We start from the raw sequence: 25368 nt of genomic DNA, 5'->3' as shown, positions 1-25368 counted from the left end.
TTGCTTATTTTGTGCAGAGCTAAAGTTGCAGACCCAGGATTTTTGTTCAGAGACATTTCAGTCTGCACCTGTCTGGTTTAAAAAGTCAAATAACCCAAATTTATTATCTTCTATAAAACAGGTCTATGTCTGAGAAATGTTTCAGGGTTGTTACAGAATGCTTGGAAATCAAGTGTGTTTTATAGGTGATGTGGATGGTGGAGTGGACGTCACAGAGAAGGGGGGGGGGGGGGGTGATATTGTTTGAGTACAGGGAGAATACTGTACAGAAACAGTGGGACACACCTCCCCCAATCTGATGTGAGACCTGGGTTCCTGAAGCACTTCTGGAGAAACACACAAGGCCGCACATCATCATCATCACGTCGCAGCTCAGTCATCTGCGGGATGTATGATGGTCAAGCTGTAAGGCCCCGGTCAGTGTCCGATTGTGGCCCCTTGAGGAATGAAAAACAGCGTGTCCTCAGGCCTAACCCCTCCTCTGCATATCTGCTCATTCATCTGGGCTGCTCATTAAAGGGTAATTACCTGTAATTAGTGAATCATGTCGCTTTAATGAAGATGTTGAAAGCTGTTGGAGCCAGAAGGGCTGGCCTTAATTCTGAGTGATGTTCAAGATTAGCTGCAGACAGGAATTCAATAAAAGCAGACAGATTAATGAAATATTTGCATTTTTTTTTTTTGCCAGTGCCATGCGTGGCTTGTATTATGTTTATGTTTCGCATTAATTTTCAATTCCAGCGGCGTCAACACCTGGCTCTGGGGGGCAACTACTTGTTACTGTATCAGAGAGGCTAACAGATACAATGATGATGAAGCTGTGTGTGTCTAAGTACATATGTGTGTGTGTAGTGCCTGTGCGAGTGAGTGTAATGCTTGCTCCATCCGATGTGTGTGTGAGTGTGTGTGTGTGTGTCTGCGAGTGAGAATGTGTGTGTGTGTGTGTGTGTGTGTGTTCCCTGGCGGCGTGGTGAGTGTTTAATCTGGCCCGGTGGCGTGCCGTTGGCCCGGCTAATCACAGTGTGTCTGTAGGAGTGCGCCGAGCCAGGGGAGCACGCCGTCGCTAACAGCGCCTGACAGACTCATTAGAGAGACCTGGCACTGAGCTAGCAAGGCACACACACACACACACACACACACACACACACACACACACACACACACACACACACTCTACACTCAAACACTTCGAAACACACAGTGGGAAAGGCACTCAGGCTCAACTGCAGAGACATTGGGAAAAATTCACACACTTACACATTTCTTTTTTTTTTTTTTTTTTTTGATGTTATTACATGTGCACACACACTCATTCATATAATCATCCCTTGATAAGAGTGTGCTGTCTCTCTCTCTCTCTTTCACACACACACATACTAACACGCCCAGTGCTCCACGTGTGAGAACAAGGCAGGCGGTGACCCCTCACAGTCGCAGCCCAAACACAGACAAGAGCCGAGAGAGCATCTGGGAAAAGAGGAGGGAGGAGGGGAATGGAGGGTGGGAAAAAAAACAAGAGGAGGGAAGAGGAGGAGTGGAGCAGAGAGAGGGGAAGCGTATGACGCAGCAACGCTTTCTGCCATTCAAATGTGTGTTTAGACAGGCAAATGCCATTTTCAGAGGCTAATTATATGCAGCCAAGAGATTACCTGCACTAAGAGTGTAAAATAGTACGTTAGTGCTGTGTGAATGTAGGCTGTACTTACATATACTTTAAATGTGAGAAGGGTTACAATCCTTCTTCAGGCAAAACTTCAAAGTGTGAAAATTAAAGTAAAAATCTATTAATTTCACACGATAAGTTAGAATGACATTTAGCAAAGTTCGACAAACTACTTTGACAAATTACTTAAGACTTGCTTGCCTTGCACTCACAGCGAGGTTAATTGCAGCTCAGCTGCAGCAGAGCCAAGTGGAAACATTAGGTTCGGCTGAATAACAGGTGAATGCAAAGCAGGTCAATACGTAGTCAAGTGTGGGCCTGCCAGCTGTTCACTCCCTCTGCTCTGCAACCACACAATGGTGACACACACACGCACACGCACACACGCACACACACTTTCATGCTTTGCACATAACAAATAACAGGGGCAGAGTTAAACATGTAAACAAAGCAAGCAGCAATCTATTCTATTTTTATGTATTTCTCTTGTTTAAATTGTGCCCAGTGACGTGTGCACATAAACAGATTGAAATATATAATATATATAGTGATGCTATTTAAAAAGAAGCTGTGGTATACAGTGCATTAACAACTGATAACAGTGGCTGGATGAGGCTGGAGTTGTTTTATATTTTTACCCATTGTCAACAAATCCCAAGAAAACCAACAAGTCTCGCCTCTGTTGCCAAAGCCTGATACAGCTCCTTCCTCTGTGGCATAGAGCTGCAGCGCTGTCCAAAAACTGTTCAACTATTAAGCTACATCATCGTGGTGCTGAAATTTATCATGAGCACACCAGTGTCAGTCCAACTTTCACTCAGCTTTTACCTCTGTGTTGCTCTCCACAAAGGTCTGACTTTATTTAGCTGCTAAGCGCTCCACTTAGCTAGCTGCTAACTTTGCCTTTGCTGCCGAGCAGGTAACATACAGTGCATTTATCAGTGTCTGTCTGCTTGCCGAATACAGCTGCAGCATAAAATGATGCTGATGAGAGCAGTGAGCGTGAACGGCTAAGCCGAGGACTGTAAAGCCAAAACAATAAGCTAAAGCAGGCTAAACGCTCCGCAGGGCTGAGGCGAACTGCAGTGGGTTAGTGACGATGACTGAGCCTTTTCAGCACAGTAATTTGATCCACAATATCAAAATGTTGAGTATTTAAACAATGAAACTACACAGATCCAGTAAGAATGAATGACTGTTGGTGTTGTCATGTGATTTGTTTACAGTCAAATAGTGCCAGCCTTATCCTTAATCACTTGATAACAATGATAACACTCTTAAAAAGATAAAGAAGAGAGAGAAAGAGAAGTCCTTCACGGAAGAATGCCTTGCTCTGTAACGAAAAGTTATATATTCTCCTGCCAGTTCTGCTAGGTCCCTCTTTCTCTCTCTCTCTCTCTCTCTCTCTCGCTCTCTCTTTCCCTCTCTCTCTCTCAGTCACTGTTATCCTTTACTTTCATTAACTCCTTGTCTGGGTTTCTAATCTAGCCTGGTAGCTGTAACTGGAACAAGTTTTGCTGACAACCTTATTTCACCTAAAAAACCGAATCAAACTGTCTTTAATTTCCCCTACCACTGTACCATGTAACAGGCCAAATCTCCCCCTCTCTCTCTCTCTCTCTCTCTCTCTCTCTCTCTCTCTCTCTCTCTCTGTCTCTTCAGAATACAATAGATGTTTTGCTCTGCGCGATCCTCCATTCTCTCTCTCTCACTCTTCTCCAGCACAAGGCTATGACATTGAGGGAATGTGATGTGATGTATTGTAGTGAATAATGTATTCTGCGAGGATTGTACAGAGCGCGTGGAGCAGATGGCAGCAGGCTGATCTCGATGTGTGTGTGTGAATGTGTGTGCATGTGTGTGTGTGTGTGTGTGTTTAATGATGACAGTGTGTATATGTGTGACATGCGTATGAGCGTGTGCCTGTGTGTGTGGGTGTGTGCTCACCCAGAATGGGGGAGGGGAAGGAGGAGAAGAAGGGAGGGAGAGTGGGGGTTGGTGTGTGTGTGTCTATGTGAGCTTCCTTTGTGAGATAAAACATGCAAATGGTGGATTATTTTAATGCAGTTTTTTCTAGAGCCCTGAGCCTTAATCCCTAAAGCAGTTGAAATGAAAATAGTATATGTTTTCTTTCAAACTCTTTCCCTCCCTCCCTGCTTTTTATTCCCTGATAGGAACTTACAACTACCAGCTGTCTAGGAACGGGATCCTTTGCACTTTAATTTCTCTCTGGTGTAGTTACAGCCAAAGACTGATGATTACATCCAGATAGCATGGAATTGACTAAAGCTAGTCAGGCCTTCACTGCTCTGGTGCGCAGTGGAAGGATCATTCCTGTGAAATTTTTGTGATTGAATGGCGATAACAATGTTCATCCTAAGAATGGAGCTGAAAGCTCACTTTGTTACTTAGAGTGGACTGTACATGTAAAATATGTGCATTTGTAAACACTTACACATGCTCATATGAAGCCCAAAGGGAGGCACAGAGTCGCAGGGCTAACACTTAATCGATCGTTTAGAATTTAGCTATACAATTAAGTAAAACTGAAAACATAATTCAGCTAACCAGCTTGTGAAAACATTAGTTTGTCGTGCTTTCATCTGTAAAATGCACAAAACACACATATGCCTATTTGTGAAATTGTTGCCACATGATGTCTTGTATGTTATATTTGAAATTTCTGAAAAGCACATGCACCTACTATTTTTCACATGATCCACATGTGATACAGTAAATACAGTATGTGAAATTCTAAATGGCTCATGTGATACATTCACATGTTTTGGTTTAGATTTGTAAGTGAGGAAGTTAAATATGGAAGTACAGAGAAAAAATGTTTTTTTCAGAAAGCATAAATGAGAGTGTTATCACAGCACAATTAGTAGACTAAAGCACACAAACACACAGATGCACACCTCTCCCCTAGTATGAAGTTGTCCCCTATAGATGAGCCTAACAGATGGTAGAATCTATTTACTTTCACTTAGGTGATGAGTTTATACACTGAAGGTTGTTCTGCAGCTCCCTGCACTTAGGCGACTGTGGCGTTGCGCTCACTCTCTTTGTGTTTGGAGTAAAGTATGTAGAGGATGATAGCTTCATTACTTGCTCAGTTCTGCCACATTGATTTTGTGTTACTTGACTATTCCTGCTTATTCCCATCCTTTTCCTACCTGTTGATTACCTTGGGTGCTGGTGGTTGATACCCCCTGCTCTGCTCCTTCAGACCCCCTGAAGCCTTCAGCCTTCAGTAATGTGGCAACAACAAGATATTCCAGGTGGCATGTTGAGCTGCAAAGTGCAAAGTCTGGCGGATGCCTGGCAACTGGCCGGCAACACTGTTATGTTACTGAGACAAGACGCCACTACAACAGCAAACATCCTTTTATTGTATCCTCCCACCCCACGGATGCAAAAACAGAAGAAAAGTCACTGCTTTTTCAATGAAAATGTTTTATCAATTAATCATCTTAAGAGTTGTGAATTTGAGGATTTTCTTGAACTATCAAGGCTGAGTCTGAGCATGTGGAACGGCGGGAAGAAGAAAGCTCGCACATCCTTGTCTCTTTCATATTAGGGACAGTGAGCATAATTGAGTAAATGTGTTTAAGTATTTGCGCGAGCTGATTCGGCCTCACTGGGATGGTTGATATTGTACTTAGGAAGAATATTGCCCGAGGCAATTCATTAGTGGTAAATAATTGAGAGGCTCAGATAGTGCTAAGGTGAAATGCCTGTTATTATTTTATAGAGTTTGTGTTCTTAGGGCTCTTCAGTTTAAGAATATTAAAAATGTACAAGCCTTCCCACAAATTACTCACCCGAAAGATTCACAATGGGCGCTAATGACTAACCAACCGTCTTCCATTGTTTTCAAGCTCTGTGAAAGTGTTTTTCTGCACCATTATCAATTCTATTTCTGCTTTTGGTAATGTTCTTTTATTTCATGAAAGATGTGATTTTACCCTCGTGCTTTTTACATTTTTTACTCATTTTATTTGGGGTAATTAACGCACATCAGCTATTACAGCAGGATGATTGTTGGTACCAGACGAGCTCGTCTGTGTTTCTGAACCTGCTGCTTTTCTGGGATTTTCTCATACAACAGTCTCTAGAGTTTACGCAGAATGGTGTGAAAAACAAAAAATATCCAGTGGGCAGCATCTCTGTGGATGGAAACACTTTGTTGATGAGAGAGGTGAAAGGAGAAATGGCAGACTGGTTGGAACTGACAGAAAGGCTCTGGTCACTCAGATAACCACTCTTTACAACTGTGGTGAGCAGAAACGCATCTCAGAATGCACAACGTGATAAATCTTGAGGCTGAAGCGCTACAACAGGTAGATAGTAGGGTCATGGAGTCAACCTGCCTTGTGTAGCATATGTGTCAACAGTCCAGGCTGGTGACGGTGGCGGTGTAATGGTGAGTGGAATGTTCTCTTGGCACACTTTGAGTCGTCTAATACCAATTAATCATGGTTTGAATGCCACAGTCTATCAGGCTGCTTCCAGCAGGATAATGCTCCATGTCACAAGGCGGCAAAAGTCGTATCAAACTGGCTTCATGAGCATTACAGTGTGTTCAGTGAACTTCAGTGGCCTCCCCAGTCACCAGATCTGAATCCAGTACAACACCTTCGGGATGTGGTAGAATGGGGGTTTCACAGCATGCGTGTGCAGCGGACAAATCTGCAGAAATTATGATGCAATCATGTCAACATGGAGCAGAATCTCAGAGGAATGTTTCCAAATTCTTGTGGAATCCATGTCAAGAATAGAGGCTGTTTTGAGAGCAAAGGGAAGCCCTCAGTACTAGCATGGTGTTCCTAATAAAGTGCTTAGTGAGTCTATATAGATGTAGTGTAGTGAGTCAAACAATGAATATGTCTCATGTCAGCCTTGAGTCCACCTGCATCTGTTAATTTAACCTCAGATAGGTTCATGCAAATGTCACTTAGCTTTGTTAAAGTGTATTGAACTAGTTTTCTATCTTTTATTTATGTCTGTGCATGCGTCAGCTCAGATGGGCTCTTATATGTTAAAATTTACTACATTTACATGTTGGTTTTCCTGTGATGCAACTAAAAGGCCACTGCAGTTTTATTTAACATCTTGTACACCCACACACCACCACGTGACAACCAAGAAATGGGGGGGCATCTGACGGTCTGATTGGTTATTCACAGCAATGCATGCACTTTAGCAGCATGATCTGTGTGCTCTGCGGTCTGGGTACAAGAGGTGTTTGTCCTTAACAAGTCAAAAGTTGTGTATACTTTTGTAGTGTTTGGTCAAATGCTAACACTTGTGTTTTAGACATGCTAGTAACTTCACCATAGGGGCGACAGTTTCAGTTGGTCCACCCATCTTTTTCCTTTTTGAAAAACAAGTTGGCCCATTGTGAAATATTAAATGGATACACATATTCATGGTCCCCAGAGGAATGAATTCTAATGCTTTTGGTGATTCTGATTTATCATCTAGTGCCACTAATAGTTCCACTTCTCCAAAAAAAAATCAGTTAGCCTAGGGCTATGCAATATCACCAAAATTGCATATCACGATAAGGGTCATTTCAGATAGCGATATCAATCATGATATAGCACCTTTTATGTAAATTCAGTGAATTAATTGTTTATATAAATGATCACATGGAAAGGCCTATTTCTTATTACATTTGAATTATATACCCGTTAAATAAATGATAGTTGTGTGCATTGTGGCATAATTTGCAAAGTACAGTTTTCACATCCATGCTGCAGAAGTAGCCCCTCTTTTAAGTACGAGCTACATGTCTCGCCTGGTCGAGTCCCTCTCCTGTTTGGAATTACCCTGCTCTGTGTCACATTCGCTCTCCTTGATGTTTGTTTGTTTTGGTTTCATGCAAATTTCCTGCCTGCATCCGTGTGGAAGAGTGCAAAGTATCGTCCAAATGACGCAAATACATCGCAGTAAAAAGTGTCGTTTGTGACAAAACGAAATCAACGATAGAGCATAGTATGAAATCATAGACTTTTTCCTATCATCACATGATATATATCGTTATATCGCACAGCCCTAAATCAGTCGTAGCAAATTAAATGTCCAAAAATTGCTAGTGTGTGAAGGGTTGAACCCTTTTGATTTAGATAGCAACATGGCGCCACCCTCAGGCCAAACTACATCCTTGTCAGACACATTTTTCAACTATCCAAAAAGTCTGCTGTCTGGTTTTATTGACATTTACCATGTAATGCACTCTTGATTATATTAGCTGATGTTTGCAAGTCATATTTATAATGTATGTTATATTAGATTACTCTGACAGTTGTTCATAACCCAAAGCTGCTCTGTACATGAAGAAAGAGGAAATCCACTCGTTGCTCCATGATACTCCTGTAGACTCCAGATCCTTGGCTCTATGCCAGCTTTCAGCCCCACGTTCTTGTAGGGGGTTTGTGTATATGCTTGTCAGTGTGTGTAAGAGAGAAGGGAGGTGGGCATGGGGAGGAGGCGTGTTCAGGGTGGAGGCGATGTCAGCTCATTAACCTCCATTCTTCCCCTAGCATGGCGCTGCGTAGAGTCACTGTGTAAGTCTCATGTCATTACTCCTCCCCCTGCACGCGTGTGCGGGGCATGAAGGGAAGAGGAGAGCAATCTGAGGAAGGGAGAAGGAGGGAAAGGTTCACGAGGGAGGGGGGGCCCTTGACATGTTCCTTTACAAATGCCCTGCTTGTACCTCGCAAACTAAAGCCCCGCCATCTCGTTTCCTTCCCCACCTTTGTCTTCTCTGTCTCTTCTCTTTCTCTCCCTGCTGTCTTTCTCTCTAACCACAGGCCCGGTACAGTGTGGGTGAACGAGCGGTTAGGCTCCACACTGCCCCCCCTCCAGGCATCAATCCAGCTAGGAAAAGACTGCCCACTGCTGTGGTGAGATACAGTAGCCAAGCCCCCAATTTCCTAAACCTTCTCTGTTGAACCTCTGTTTGTTCTTGCTCATTGATTTGGAAAGGTGTACCACAAGGTACTGACCTGGGCCCAGTGGTATTTAGGGGCTCCAAATTGAGGATATCTACAATTTAGACATATTTACTCCCTGCAAGAAGACACACATGCACACCATGTTTTACACACACACGTTTGAACTCATTAGAAAAATTCATGTATATAGTAATATTGCATGTACTTGTCATCAAAAACAGACAAACTTATTGTAAATGACACATGATTTCAGGAGTTTCTTAACTGCAGTAACATATGTGTGAAAACATACAAAGGTGCGAAATACGCCCTGTAGTTGTTACAGTCAGGTCACTCTGCGTGGGAATCCTCGTCTGAATCTTAAAGCACCTTAGACATATTAAAGTCTGATATTAAGAGTTATGCCCAAAATATAACACAGATCTGTCTTCATGCACCTGTTATCAGAACAACATGTTGCAATGTTGCTTCCTGTGAATTTCATATCTTTTGTTAAAACTACATGGATAATCTATTGGACGGTGAGACATTAACTGTGTTTTTGTGTTGATATTTCTGCATGGGTTACTAGTGCTAAAATTATTTACTGTTTGAAAGTGAACACACCGCAACCTGATTATCAGCATCAGTAGTTCACCAATTACAACACTTCCTTCACACCTTGTATAACTGTATGTTCTGTACTGTCCATGCCATGTTGGTGTATAAAGGACCCCCATAGCAACATACAGCCAAAACCTTTTGTGTTTCTCCAAACAAAGAACCCACCCATGGAAATATATTTATGTGTATTGATGTGTGCTTGTAATGATTTATTTTAGTCGCTGCCAGAACAGTCAAACTTCAGCTTATTTTTCTTCTCCTCCCTTTGCTCTTTCATACTTTATTCTGTGCAGAGGCAAGAGAGCAGTAGATTGCAATAAGATAACCAATTATATGCTAGAGGAAACCAGACTTTTTTTTCCTGCTGCAGTTATCTGATGCTGCGGTGAGCAGAGGCAAAGGGCTGGGGTAATGTGACATTCACTCTGCCCTTTATCTTCTCTCATTGCTGTTCACCCCAGTCAGTTAAAAGTGGCTTGTACTCTGCATCCTCTCCTGCTGCCAGAGAAACCTGACTGACATAGACTCACGTAGAGACATGCACATACTGTACAGACACACGTGCTGTACACGCAGACACATAAATGAGCAGATACACACACACACACACACACACACACACACACACACACACACACACACACACACATTGTCACCTCAGACAGAATGTGTCAGGTAGACTGGTGGGATAACTACTTTCCTCCTAGAAGCACCTATGTTGTTAAGAATAGCCCCATTGCACCCGCTGGGGCTAGCTCCTAATTGCATGTGATTCTAGTGTGCTTGATGCTAAGAAGGTGTTACACACCAATGGTTAGCAGGCAGGCCGTTGAAGGCCACCATGGCAGGATGAGGGAGGCCGTGTGGGTGGCACTTTGGTCTGACATATTCTTTTTCTGTTATAACTTTGCACATACACTCACACGTGGTGCACTACGTGGTTTTGACCTCGTTTGCACACTGTTCTAGTTATTGTAGAAACAGACCGATTACATGACATACAATAAAAGTATATGTTGACTTACCTGTACCGCTTTACAGTGCAGCCATGTTTTATCCAACAAGTCCAACAGGCAGAGACGCTTTTACCTAAAGCTGCACTTCGATTTTATACAAAAGTTTATTTGACTGTTGAACTTAATCCTGCAATAACATATTTTTTGCTCGGACAGCAGAAACAGACTAAAACCTCAGCTTGTTAGCGAACAGTTGCCCAATTACACCTATTCCAACAGATATAAGCAACAATAACATTCATTTGGAGTCATGTTTCTGGCCACCTGATGAATATTAAGTCTAATATTCACTCTCCTTTTAGCTCTGTTTTAGTCTCTGACAACTATGGAGGGAAATAGCTGGCTCTTTAGCTGCTGAATGCTCCACTGTGTTCACCAACTAGCCGCTAGCCACTAGCTTTGTCTGTCTGCCATTCGGTTCTGAAAATAGAAAAGTTGAGACAGGGTGAGAAATTTGCCCTAATGAAATCCAAATCTTGCATCAAGGGCGTAGATTGGGTTTTATCTTTGGTCAGGACATTTTTGTCAGATGGCCAAAATAATATGCACACATGTTCTCTCTTTTCTCATTCACTTGCTCACATATGTACATAAAGAGCCTGACTACAAAAAATATGTGTTTGCTGATATAACTCGGCTGAAATTAGACTTGTATCATGATATTTTTTTTTATTTTAAACAGATATTTTATATTTTTATTAATTAATGGACATCTTGACCTTATCTTGATGTTAAAAGTTACAAAATGCAAATGTTAAGAAAATGGATGTATAAAACCCTATAGGTACTGAGCTTCTCTGCTAGAACCAACTATTTGATGCGAGACATTTTCACATCTCACCTGAGGTTCTGTTGCTCTGTTGTTTCATTTTATTGATTTGGGAAACACTGCTCATGAGTTTCATCACAGAGCCACATTAATGCTCAAACTTATCTTTAAATTATATCATAAAACATATTATTAACGTATTATTCTTTATTCAGCTCCTGAACTTAGGGCAAGATCTTTCACAATAAGACATCAGAGCTCACCTGACAGCCTGCAGCTCACCTGTGTTGGTCAGGATGTTGCTGACAGGATTTTCAGAATAAAATTATGCATGACATTAAGTTGGACAAGCTATGGCTAATTTACTTTATGATTAGTGTTCATATTTTAATGAGCCATAAGCAGTAAGAACTCTGCTCTTCATCCACTTATGGAAAGTAGGAGGGAGCATTAAAAAGTAAATATTTCTCCAAATAATTTCAAGGAAGATGGCTGTTTGGATTGATTAAAGATTCTTATTAGCTGAGCTCAACTGTTACTTACACTTGAGTTCTTTTTGAAAAAGGACCTGATGTCTTAATCTGCCTTGGGTGCAATTTTTTCTGCCTCACAAATTAGTAAACACTTACTGACTTAATTTAAATATAATATCAACTGATGTTAATTTTGTCCAATGAAGATGCTTTGATTTCAATTCAAGACTTTTGACAACTTTAAACTATAAATACTGTTTCAGATTCACCATCACTCATCACCAACTCCACTATCGTCATTGCCGGGCGGCGCTCTGTCAACAATGCGTAATGCAGTTTGAAGTTGAGGTTTGCCAGACCATAGTCGAGTATTTCCCCTTATCCCAGTCTTTTTACGCTTTATCACAATAACCAACTATTGGTTCTTGGAATTCTTTCATTTGGCACAGTGTCGTTTGGTATGAAACAATCACAGACTTGGCAGGTTGGTAAACATGAGTCTGCTGTCTGCTGTTTACTATGATTTCTGTGTTTGGGTTTTAACTTTTCTGGCCATTTTTTTTTTTGTTTCTGCCATTTGCAACAACAATATGAAGTTATAATAAGCTTAACACAGTGTCTGGATTATTACAGTTTTGGTTCTTTGTTTGTCTTGACTGCATTTGGAACAAATTATCCCATTATTAGAAATTACTATTTAAAAAAAATATATATTTTAATGATAGATAAATCAAAATCTAATTGAGACTGGGAAATAAAAATAAAAATAGAAAAACAAATTTTTAAAAACATTCTTAAAGTGATTGCTGTTGCTGTTAAAACTTGTGCCCTGATGTGGGTCAACATTTAGATTGTTATCTTGCCCTGAATCTACTAACTCACAATGAACCCGAGTTCACAGTGGAAACAAAACCTAATTTGGCACCACCCCACCTAGCCTCCGCACACACACACTCACACACACACACACACACACACACACACACACACACACACACACACACACACAGACACACACACACACACACACACACACACACACACAGCCTTTCTCCTAAATCTCTCCTCCCATCTCTCACCATCTCTACTGTTGACTGTTGGTTCTGTTTTGTGGTTGCTCCAGTGCAACAGAAAGTGGATGAATGAGAGCTTCAGCCTGCCTTTTACATTTTTACACGTCACAAGGTATAGGTGGAGCCGGAAGCGGTTGGAACCTGTATTATGCCTTTTGTGAAATAGCTTCTTTTTTTTTCAAGCTGTTGCTGATAGGAAGGGCGCTGTGTGTTTGTGTGTTTCTATTGTTTCTCTGTGGAATGCTTCAGACCGAATCACAACAAACAGAGCTGATGCTCATTAGATGTGAGCTGATGGATCGCACCATCACTGACAATATAAGAAAATATTTCTAACAGAATGTTTCTTTAACATCAGCAGCTGCAGAGGTAATGCAGATTGTTTGTTAACGCTTTTGAAACAGACCTTAGAGGAAACGCAGCACCACACAGATTCATGTTTCCAATGCCTCTAACTAGTAAATACTTTCTAGGATGGCACGAGGCCAGTGAATTCCCGACAGAATTCCATCAAAATCCCACAGAGAGATACAGGAAGCTGCTCCGTGTATCTTGTCGGTATCTGATCGTCTATGAGGTCCACTGACCGGAGCACAGTGTGTCCAAGTAAACATGGCCCGGGTTTTGCATATGAAAATGAACCATGCATGTTGATAAAGGTGAGGATACATAAGATGCTGGGTGTTGGTGGATGTGACCCCAGTGCTGCTGCAGCTGAGTGTGCACATGTAGTGTGTGTGCGCAGTGTGTGTGTGTGTTGTGTGTGTGTGTGTGTGTGTGTGTGTGTGTGCAGGATCAAACTCTCACACCCAGGAAGAGGCCCTGTTTCCCTTATCTAACGACAACAGAGCATGTGTCGCCATGGCCACAGGCTGTGCTTTTTATGGGCTTTGTGTGTGTGTGTGTGTGTTTTTGTATGTGTGTGTGTGTGTCTGTGTGTGTTTTTGTGTGTGTGTGTGTGTGTGTTTGTGTGTGTGTGTGTGTGTGTGTGTGTGTGTGTGTGTGTCATGTTCATTGTTTGCCCATGTTCATTGTTTGCTTGGGGCGTGGTGCAACACCAGAATTGTTACTATAGTCTCTCCTCTCTCCCTCTTTCTCTCTTCCTCCCATGCAACTCTGGGAATCTATCTACTGTAGCTGTGTATTTCTTTCTTTCTTTCTTTCTTTCTTTCTTTCTTTGCTCCCTGCCACCCTCTCTTGCCTCTCACCCTCTTTGTCTTTCACTCCTCTGTCTGTTTGTCTGTCTATCTATCTGCCTGTCTGTCTGTCTGTCAGTCTCATCCTCTCGTCTGGCTTTGAACCCGCCGTGACAAGTTCGGCAGCATCAAAATTCAGTGGCACATTGTCTCAGGTTCAGGTTTGTTAGGTCGCTCCTACAGCTTAATTGAACAGAGGACGAGGGAGAGGGAGAGAGAGATGTAAAGAGAGAAATAAAGAGAAGAGGGGGAAGATGAGGAAGAAGGGCGCTCAAACAGGCATACATATTGCATGAGCCCACCCCCACCCCCCCACACCTCCACCACCACTACCACCACCACCACACCCCTTTCTTCACAGAATGGCTGTGTACTGTTCTGGGCTTATTAATTCCGCTCGGTGAGAGAATTATTTTTAGAGACTTGGTGTACTGGCAAAGGCTTTTAAAGTCACAAGTATTAGACATTCTGCTTATAGATTCTCTTTTATACATTGAAAAGTTATAAAAGTTTGTTGTGGTTGTCCTTTACTCTGATACTGTATGCTTTTTTTTTTTTTTTTTTTTACAGATGTTACAGTGATCTACTTGAATGTTGATTGAGTACTCAACTACAACTTGTCATATCATGTACCATACTACATGTGCTCTAGTGTGATATATGACATGGTAGTAGAACTCAGTTTGTTTAATGTAAACATGTTGTAAAAACTGTAACTAAAGGAAAAGCCCCTTTTCAGAGGATGTAGTATCTATCTCATTCTATTGTTAATATTAAGATATTGAATTCTAAGGTCAATGCTGTGCGCTACTTTTTTATACTGCTGAGTAGATTAATTTATAATAGTGCAAGCAAGCAAAATCTGAATCTGCATCAAAGGAAGTAGCTGATAAATGCATGTGCTGAAGTAAAAATTACAGTAAGAAAACAGACCTGTTCTTAAAGTAAAAGCAAACTTTCTTAAAGTACATGTTCTTGAGGAAATGTACTTGTTACTTTCCACCCTATCGTGTAAATAAACTTTTGAATTGTAGTTATTATGTTAGGAAACACATAAAGACAGTATATCAGCCACAGTGTGATTCAGTGTTTGTGCGTGTCATTAGATCACGTCATCTAAGTTATTTCGTTTTCTACATAATTGGTTTCTTTGCTTTCAAAAAATATTTTTTTTTTCATCATTACCAGATCATCTTTCTCTCTAATGACTGGACAGTTATTACATTACACAGGCAAACAAGCAGTTTATCTCCACCCCACCCCCTTCACAAACAGATGTTGCCTTGAAGGCTTTATGAGGAGCTTATATGAAGTGTCCATCAATCAAAAACAATCTTCAATGGAGTCTGTAATTTTGCCTCCAATCCCGCCATCAACCGTCTCACCGACGCACTGCAAAGATGAAAAGATCCGAGCATTGTATTGCACCATTAGCACTGTGTAAATATTACATGTTTTCCCTGGATATGCTAGTTAGCATTACTTCCACCTTGTGGCTTCATTATTTTTGAAACGCTCAGCTTTGTCGATGATTGCAAGGCATGACCTAGTTCTGGGACTCAGTCTCTCTCTCCCTGTCTCTCTCTGTCACTGTCTTTACTTTCTCACTCTTCTCCCTCATACACTCACTCTCTGGGTCTTTTTCTGGGCTTTTTCATTCTCTCTCAACCTCATTTACTTCTCATACTGAATTGGTCCACCTCTTTCTTTGTCATTTATTCATTGTCTTCTTCTATTTACTACCTCAGCATGCCTTTCATCCTTTGAGCTTTTCTTTCTGCCTCTGTGTTACTCTCATCCCTCTTCTCTCATGGATGCATTCTTCATTTCTCAATTTGCCTCTCTTCCACATCCCTCCCTTTCTCTCTACCCCTCCTTCTCTCTTCCATCCTCCCTCTCCATGTTTTTACTCCTCTCTCACAGCACCACGTGTGTCACGGAGGGAAACATCGCGAGCAGTGGTCCCTGCTGAACAATTACCATGCAAAGCAATCCAAATAGAGATGTTTGCCGAAAACAACATGTGTGTAATTACTGCTTAATGAGGCCCTTGTCTCAGGCAGAATGCCCAATTAGACTGCCGATGAGAAAGCGATGCCAAGGCCCAGTAAAGAAAGAGAGGGAAGAGGGGGAAAGATGGGTAGGGAGGGAGATAGAGAAGTAGAGGGCGGTTGTAACACGGAGAGAGGTGGGGACGATGAGAACATGGGAAAGGGAGCAGAGGAGAGAGAAAGAAGCGAGGTGGGGGTGAGAAAGAGTGAGAAGAGAAGGAGAGGTGGAGAGAGAGTGAGAGAAAATAGTAAGAGCGAGAAAATGAAGAGAAAGGGAACAACAGAGAGAGAGAAGATGATTTCTGCAGTAAATGTGGAGTAATGGCAGAGCTGATAGCATTGAGCCGAGGATAAATTGGCATTTTAAGTGGGAGAGCGAGGCAGTGCAAAGGAGAGCTATCGAGAGAAGAGCAGGGGAAAACAGCTTTACATTGCAATATATGGGCAGCCATGTTGAAGCACAAAATGGCTGACCTTTCTAGGCTGTCTTTGGCCTTTATGGTGAATATTATATTACAGATGTAATTGGTGAAAACGAGCATTGTCTGACTTCATTTCTTCCTGCAGAGCTGAAAGAAACATAATAAGGCTTTGCACTCAAAGAATTCAGTATTGGAAATGAGCTAAGATCTGGCAGTGTTTTGTGGCTAAAAATGGCGTTATTCAGTGACTGTACTCTCTTTTCACCCGGGAGAATCTTATCCTAAAGAAGCTCTCACAATGGCTTTACGTCACCGGTGATATCGAAGTGGATTTCAATGGAATGAAATTGCTCAGTTAGGAGAGGACAAGAGGCTTTCATGTGAGGAGCAAAGAGTTTATTACAGATATGTCACCAAGGTCAACATCACTTCGGCCCTCTCTGTGAGCTACAGTCACTTCTCACTGCAGATTAGTCAGGTGATAGATGCTGCCATGCTTCATTAAGCAAGTTATCGTCTTTTTCTCCAGAATATAGCGTTGAACAATTAGTCAGCATTCAATTTCACTATAAATAAACATGTAGGTTTTAGTGCTGGTTCGTGGCTCGCGCTTGGTTTAATCATGTGAGGTGTGAATGAGGCTTAAATGCAGTGTATATGCAGCACATGTCTCAGCTTCGTGTTTGCGCATGAGTTTGAATGTAAATGTAATCATTAGAATAACCAAGTGAATCCTCACAAGGGCTTCCATGATATGCACTGTTAACCAACCGTTGCCCCAAGGCAGGCGCTCATTCCCCCGTCCTTCCTCCTGCAATAATGTACAGTAATTTCTCTTTCTCACCACTCACATGCTCATTTAGCTACTTCGACTTTTTCCTGTCTACCAGTGTAGATATTAGATTTCACCCCCAGGAATCCTGTCCATTTCCGTCCATTAGTCTCCCTAGTTGGGCATTGTTTTGAGCAGGTATATCTTATGATCCACTTTGTGTTCACTCACATCCAGCGTGTGTTTATCTGTCAAGCCTTTGGTTGCTTCCTCTACAGGCACGAAGCAGATCACCCCAAATGAAAAGCCCACCCACCCCACCATATCTTCACATCTGAGGAATTTGACGTGGAATGCTGTCTTGTTTGATCATGTTGTGTCTGCTGTCTGTTCCCGAGTTTTCAGTGCATTGATATCACAAAGAATGACCTCATTCGACAAACAAAAAGGAGGCTTTATTTGACACGTTGCGTTGTCTATGTGTTTGTGTGTGTGCGTGTGTGTGTGTGTTCATGAGTGTTATTATCCAGTCCAGTCAAGGTTTGTTCCATTTGGTTCAAGCATGGTATGACAAAGCTTGATGCCTTTGGAAGCCAAGGGCATTTCACAATACAGCTCCTCTTAACGTGGTAGCAATTTCTCAGTCACCTTGACATTGCACAGGTTTAGTGACTGAGCTGTTAGTTGGCCAATATCTTTTCTCTGGAGCTACAGTAGAAACAGAATCTCTGTTGTTTTTTTTTTTCATTTGTAGTCCACTCAAAGCTCATCTCAGTAGGGGATTCCTCTGGGATTTAGCTTACCAACACACTAGTCATCAGAGCTAGCATGTTGCATGTAGCGCTCAACTGGTGACCTGGAGTCGTTTCCCAGCGCACAAGGGGGTCAAGGGGTCATTTGTTGTTACATGAATCCTAACCCCGTGTCAAACTGTGTTTTGGCACCTGCAGCAAGTGATCTTTCAATGCCTGATTAGCTCAGTCCTGAAGACACAGCACACACACACACACATACACACACACACACACACACACACACACTGGATCTACAACTTCAAAGACAGGCACACACAGCCTTTACTACTCTACTCCGTTGTAGATTCATTCACATTCATTCTCTCTCTCTCTTTCTCTCTCACTCCCTCTCTCTCTCTCACACACACATTCACACACACAGAGCAGAGCCCACAGGGAAAAGCCCATCTCTCGTCACTTTGCTCATGTAGCCTAATTACCGGCCCGCTGACGAACAGTAATTACCCACGCTGCCATGCCACCACGAGGTTTAACCAAAGTGACAAAGTCATTAGTCTCACACTTCAGGCCACCCGTAAAGAGCTTTTCCTCTTCGCACCTCCTCCCCGACACCAAATTTTTTTCCAACCTCCTTTTGCATAAAATACTTATTTCTCCTTTCTGTTTCTGTCTACAGTTTGATGGTGACAACATGTACATGAATGACAATAACCAAGAGTTTCGGTCACCAAACCAGGTAAGCCAGTCCACATCTTCTCCTATAAACCCCACAGACTTACAGTATATGAATAAATGTGATTGTGTGTCATGTTATTAGCTTCTGTATTTCAAGTGTCAGCATTTAACTGCATTCGTTAACAGAATTATACATTGTGGTAAGAGTTGGAAAATCGCTGGTAAAGGTAAACATTAACTGAAACTGGTGTTGGTTGTAAATGGAGACAGTGCCAGTTAAACCTGTCACATGGCCAAATGTGACAGTCACAGTGGAGTGTGGTCATGTCATTATTAACTGTTGTAGGTATGAAATGTCAGATTACCAATGTTGGGACCAATATTTCTGCTGCAGTGGGTGCATATGAGCTGTACTGGATGTTTCACATGTGAAATTAGTCACTATATGAATCTTTGAATTATAATATAATCAATTCAAATTTAAAAACCATCCATCAAGTGCTATGTTGTCTTTCCTTACATTGGTAAATATGTGAGGAGCTACAGAAAGAAGTATCCATTAACCACCAAATAATAGAGTGGAACTATCGCCAGCTAATGTCTCATTTCAACGCACGCACAAAACTTTATTGATCTTATAATTGCCACAAATGGCTAAGTTAGTGGTTTGCAACTGTAGGGAAAAAAATTCACATAATTGAAACGTGCTTTCACTACCTGATCCATCACGGTTGCTCAGGTTCCACCACTCAGGCTACCGAGGCTGTGACTTTCTAGCCTTACATTGGTTAGACATGTAGGACTGACAGAAAAAAATGGTTTTAGCCACGCTAGCAGCATGGCTCAAGGGATGGCAATGTTGTCCTGTCAGTTTGTATTTAGGTCAGTCAGTTTGTCTGTCAGTCCACATGGATTGCCTTGACATTGACATTCATGGTCCCCAGAGGATGAAGCCTACAGACTTTGGTGATGCCCTGACTTTGGCTGTAGTGCCACCAAAAGGTTGACATTTTGGTTCTTAGCGCCACTTTATTTATACTGCACTTTGATTTAAAATTTTAGCACGCTAACATGTCAAACTAAGAAGGCAAACATGCTAAACATACATGCTACACATCAGCAGGTTAGCATGCTGTCCTGTGCATTTAGCTGAAAACACCACTGAGCCTAAGTACAGCCTCACAGAGCTGCTAACACGTCTGTAGACTCTTAGTCTTGTATTTTTAATGTATCACTTTCACAAATCCACAGATTAAGTCAGTATATTAGAATCAGTTTCGTACAGCTCTTTTGCCACACAGCATCTAATCCAGTTTTACAATCCACTATGATGGAGTTTGTATGGCCAGTTGAATTTATGGCAGTTTCACCAGGTGTCTGAAATGTATGAGAGAATTGGCAGTTTGTCAGACGATTGGATCTCTGGAGCTTTATTTAAATTCAACCTTTGGAAAATAACATGGCTTTTGGAGCAAAATTGAGTTTTTATAACAGCGATCAGCTGATTTAAATATCATTAGATCACACCCTGATCAGCATCACTCTAAATAAAAGGCATCCATGAATATGGACCTCTCTCACTAAGTAGGAAAACACATTTAATTCCTCATAAGCCAAAGTATCCCTTTAACCTCCACAATACAAGTGATGTTTGATAGATGATTTTCATCTGAAGCACATTAATGTAACATATACCTTTAACATAAGAGGGATTAAACCATCCACCCTTACAGTGTTAGTACCATGTGAACCCGCTGAGCTAGACAAGTTGCTCACAGCTAAACTAGCGGGCAACATTTCACTGTTCTAGACTCATTGAAGTAGGCGAGACCAGGTATGGTTGTAACATTGACATTTCTGTCTTTATCTTGCAGCTCTTTTTAACCAGTGTGTTCAAAATATGATACAAACTATTTCCACATGTCTGCTATTAAATGGTGTAGCTGTTATCTCTGCAACAAAAACAGAAAGTGTATGGTTTAGTCAGTTTAGCTTAATTTAGTTGTAGCATACACTGGGATAAAATGACAAAACTTGATATTGTTGTTACAACTAACCCAGACTCTTGTAGCCATGAACTAGCTTAACTCACAGCTAACAGCTAAAACATTAGCACTGACAAATTGCAGGAAAGATATCTACATAGACTCTCAATAAACATGATATAAGTTTGAAGAGTTTAACTACAAAGCAGGCAGTGCTATTACAAAAATAAATAAAGTAAAAAAAAAAAAACTTATCTCAAAATTAGTTGTTTTCTTCTAAAATCATCTGTGCGGTATAGAGCAGGTATAGGGTGAATCAGATCATTCGTAACTCGTTGCTAATAAGAGAAATTGAAATTGTTACAGCTGACCCATGTTACAACCATCCCCGGGTCTCCCCTACTGGTCTCAGACAGGAGCACAGTCCAAGTTACACAGTCAGTGAGTTAGACAGGCGCGATGCTGAGTGCTCCCAGCTGGTACATGGAACACATGGCTGGACATATGGCAGAATTTGGAGCTCCAGGATTTGTCGGTCCAGCAGCGAGGCCTTCATGTTCTGACAAAACACGACGAGGTGGAGGCTCCTCATCAATTAGTGCCTCGCCAAATACTGTCAGAGAGTCACAGGACAAGGCCAGGGTGGCAAGGACACACACACACACACACACTGACTCACACCAAAACACACACACACTCGAACTCATATGCTGTAAACGGAAGTGGCACATTGTCTAACACAAAGTTATTTATAAACTATAAGCACGTGTGAGTAGACGTCCTCAGTTTCAATTTGTTTCACTCATATGCAAACTATGCATAAACTCCCAGCACATACAGTATGTTCATAGTCCTATACTTGTGAGGGCCCACACTGACATAATGCATTCCCTAGCCCTTGACCCTCAACATAAATTCCAACCACCTAACCCCAATCCTAACATTAAAGGGTCATTTCATCCACACTGCAAAAAAACACTTTCGCTTCCAGAAACGGTTTTCTGATTACTCTGGATAACACCTACCTTGTGATTGTTTTTACTGGAGCTACCTTCTGCCATTTTGCATAAACCGACCCTTTAAAATGAATACACTTATATAATTTAACCCTAAAACCATGTCTTAAGTGAAGAGCAGCCAAAATGTCCTAACTTTCCAAAAATGTGCTTACTCTCAGGGTGTAAAACTTAAATTGGCCCTTGCAAAGACTGATGAATAACAACATATGTGCACATAAATACACACACACACACACATACATACTCTCATAAAGCCACACAAACACACTCTGCCATCCTATAGCCAAAAGGTTTTCATTCCTTTGATGTTGGGATAAGAGTGACTATAACAAGGGGTCGAGTGGGAGCTTTAGCAGCTTATTGTCTACTTATAGCACATATCGCAGACTATGAGTTCCATCATTGTTAACCACATATCCTGGTCTGCCCTAATTGTGTCACTTTGCATGCATACATGGGTGTGTGCTAATTGGGATAAATGCACAGCCCTTGTAGTTTCTCCGCTGCAGCGGTCATGTGTCAATCATCAACACCCACTCCAGGTTTGCAGTGTTGTGTCAACAAATACCGTCTTAGTGGATAAGGCAATTTGGGCTTTTCAAAACACGTCAGTTGCAGTTGATGCTCTGTCAGTGCCGTCAAATAGCAGCTTACACACCAGTTGTGAAGAGAACACAGAGTTCACTGTTCGGCTTCCGATCCTTTAATACAGCAGATTTAATTTGAAATTTTGAAAGAGGAAGGATGTGCGACTTCGTTCTTAAGTTGAAGGTTGCATTAAGTGTTGGGCACAAATTTCAATCTTGAAACTGTTTTAAAAAATATGAACATATAGACCTGAAGCAATTAGTCGATCAGTCAAATAAGATAAAATAATTCAAAATGAATCAGCAACTATTTCGATAATTAATTAATTGTCCAGGTCATTTTTTCCGCTCTTTCCGCTTGTCTCTGTTTTACACCATTATAAATTAATATCTTTGGGTTAAGGACTGTTGGTCCCCCAAAACAAGCAATACAAAGATATGACACTGGGCTCTGGGAACTAATGACAGCCATTTTTCACAGTTTGAACGACTTGATATTTATGCACAACTTTTTCCTTTCCAACATAAATGAATTTGCAATTTGAAGGGTGTGAAGAGGTTGACCTGTAAATACCTTCAATGCCACCACATGCAAGTAATGTCTGCATTTTCTCTGTGCATCATACAAAATTCATAACCCTGAACGCTTGTGGTGCATGTGAATCAATCATTTCTTAATTGGCATTTAATTGTATGCATTAGCTGTGCAGTGTTTTGTTACATATGGTTTGCTTTTGACGTTACAGTGAATCAGACAAATTAAAGGGTTCAAATATGGAATCATTTTCTGCATCAATTTGAGATGGTGATTACTGTCTCATGAATATGCTGAATACATGCTGCAATTTTCTGATGTGTGTATGTATATATATATATATATATATAATTTTTTGGAATGTGTTCCTTATTTCTATCTCAGCATTCCCCGGCTGTGTTTGTAAAACAACATGTTAAGATGCAACTCGATAATATTTTTTACTATTTCTCATCTGTTTATCTTGTGTAAAAGAACTGGAGTCGGACTTTTATTCTTTGGTTCTGAGGAAAATGCTCAAAGGAGAAAGAAAGAAGGAGTCTTGATGCAAGTTTTAACACTGCGTTAATATGCCCACCCAAGCCTTTACATGATGTGTGCCTGTTAAAAAGGTGCATGCGGCCAGAACAGAGACTCCTTTGTTTGCATGTCTGGGGTCTTCCACAGCATACGCACTGAGGTAGCAGTTTGACACTGCCAGGAGATTGCATTACACATAACATCTCTGAGCTTTTAAAAAGAGAAAACCGCTAATCAGAAACAGCTTTAAAGGAGCCAGTTTACTGTATGCTTGGACACAATCTGTCCATTCAAACAAGATGTTTTCAAGGCTTTGAATACTGTATGGTTTCAGTACAAGATATGCACATATGGAACTCCCAGACATTTTGATGATATTGATGTTTTCCATTTGGTTCATCTGTTGAGGTTTCAGCCTATATGCACAAGCGTGGGTGGGTTATTTTGTTGATCAGCCTTGTTTATATCTGCCCACACACAAAGATGCTGGAGGGATACTTTGTCGAATTAAAGATTATTAAACATCTCAATTATCCTGATTGACTGAAAATGTTTTTTTGGATCCTCGAAACGCTGCCCACATGTCAGATTTTGTCAGCAGTTCGAATACATGCAGGTCTGGTGTTGTGTTCGCTTACTGCTGATTCCCCAGACGTAAAAACATCCGAACCAATCAGAGCTTTCTGTTTGAGAGTATAGACATCATACATGTATTCGACTTATACAGAAATAACAACTCTTAACAACTCAGCATATTTCTACCAAACGCTTAAAAAAGAAATTCCTCCAGCAACAGTGACTTCAGTCTCTGTGTCCACTGAAACAGACGCAGATGGGATGGACATGTCAGTCACTACTGAGGGCAAAATAAACCCCTCTTCCAAACAGAAAACTGCTCACTTAAACCAGGTTTCAGACTGAATAATACAGTGAAAATGGCAGTTGAGTCTGATTACCAGGCTATCACTCACGTGCATGCCAATAGTGCTGACTATGGTGAATATTTTTACAGCACTGTTATAGCTGCATGAGAATGATCCCAGCCAAACCAAATGGCTGCCTCCAACCACGCCCACACAAATTCTAAATTTGTATAATGGACAATGAGTGTTCTTCATTTGGATTCATATCAGGCCCGAACTGTTTGAGTGATCGTGCAGACTTGTACCTCCATGTATATTTTGGCTCGCTTCTCCTCGCCCTATAATCAGTCTATGTGGATGCATGACCACGTGCGTACATGTGTATACGATAGATTACGTGAAATTAGAGACAAAAACGGGAAGATTTAGAGAAATAGCTGGTTAGAGATGGAGTTTCAAAGAGAAAACAAGCCAGTGGCAGGAAGAGGGAGAGTCATTTTGTGCGTCTCTTCCTCTCTCTTGTGTTGTACTTGTTGCGTTGTGTTCCTGTGCAGAAGGGGAAGCACGAGGGCCACTGGTCTTTGGAGAAGCAGCAAGTTTCAGCCTGTTTGTGCCGCTGTGTTCTCTGCTTCCAGATGTCTTGCTGAGCCGTGTGTCTCTATCGATTTGGCCGGCTGCAAGAGAACAGTGGCTGATGGTCGAGATTAGAATAGAAACCTCACTTGTTGGCTACAGACTCTCTCTCTCTCGCTCTCTCTCTTTCTCTCTCCTCTCTCTCTCTCTCGCTCTCTTTATTTTTCCATCTTTCTGTTTCTGTCTCTTTCAGTCTGCAGTTCTGTCTGTTTATTTTTGTGTATGTCTTGACTCTGACACTCTCTCATTCTCTGTCTTTCTCCTTCTTTCTCTGTTATTTCACCCACGTTCATCAAACCAGCTCCTCTCTCCTGAAAATGTATGGCTCTTACAGGAGTCAGCCAAACTTCATACACACAAACTCTCTCTCTCTGAGTCCACGTCAAGCTTTAATGGCTTTATGTTTTATCAAAAAAGATGGTGCCAAAGCATATACACAAATACAGAAAGTAATGATGCAAAGCACATCAAGAAATAGTTTCTGTATTCAAATATGAGTGACTAATTTGTCTATTTTATCCATTCATATCTCCTTTATTCAACTGAGTCAACCTACCTGAACTTAAAAATTTCATTTAATTTTACAACTTCAAAGTTATATTGGTTTGATTTCCAGTTATGTTCTTTTTTTACCCTTGTAAAGCAGTTTCAAGTCTGATCCTCCACCCTGTCTACTTATTGCAGCAGCTACAGTCACATGATCAATGAATGTAACATCTGTGGCTGAAGTACCTTTAAAAGACTTGGACATTTTTCTTCATTGTGATTAAAGACACTTTTCTGAGATATGTATATGA

General features: G+C 41.3%; 1 protein-coding gene across 2 annotated transcripts in view; it reads left to right on the top strand.

Annotated features, from left to right (window-relative positions):
* Positions 1–25368, top strand: part of LOC130175345 (thymocyte selection-associated high mobility group box protein TOX-like) — a 76703-nt gene that overhangs the window by 20228 nt on the left and 31107 nt on the right. The window contains exons 2-3 of one of the 2 annotated variants that reach the window (XM_056385786.1): positions 8482–8574; positions 18432–18491. In XM_056385786.1, the coding sequence (XP_056241761.1) occupies positions 8482–8574; positions 18432–18491 (153 nt within the window). The remainder of the gene's footprint in view (positions 1–8481; positions 8575–18431; positions 18492–25368) is intronic. The other variant, XM_056385787.1, reaches the window with a different exon arrangement.

This window comes from Seriola aureovittata, chromosome 9 (genome assembly GCF_021018895.1).
Source record: "Seriola aureovittata isolate HTS-2021-v1 ecotype China chromosome 9, ASM2101889v1, whole genome shotgun sequence".
NCBI lineage: Eukaryota > Metazoa > Chordata > Actinopteri > Carangiformes > Carangidae > Seriola > Seriola aureovittata.
Note: the sequence above shows the minus strand (reverse complement) of the source record. Positions and strands in the feature narration are given on the sequence as shown.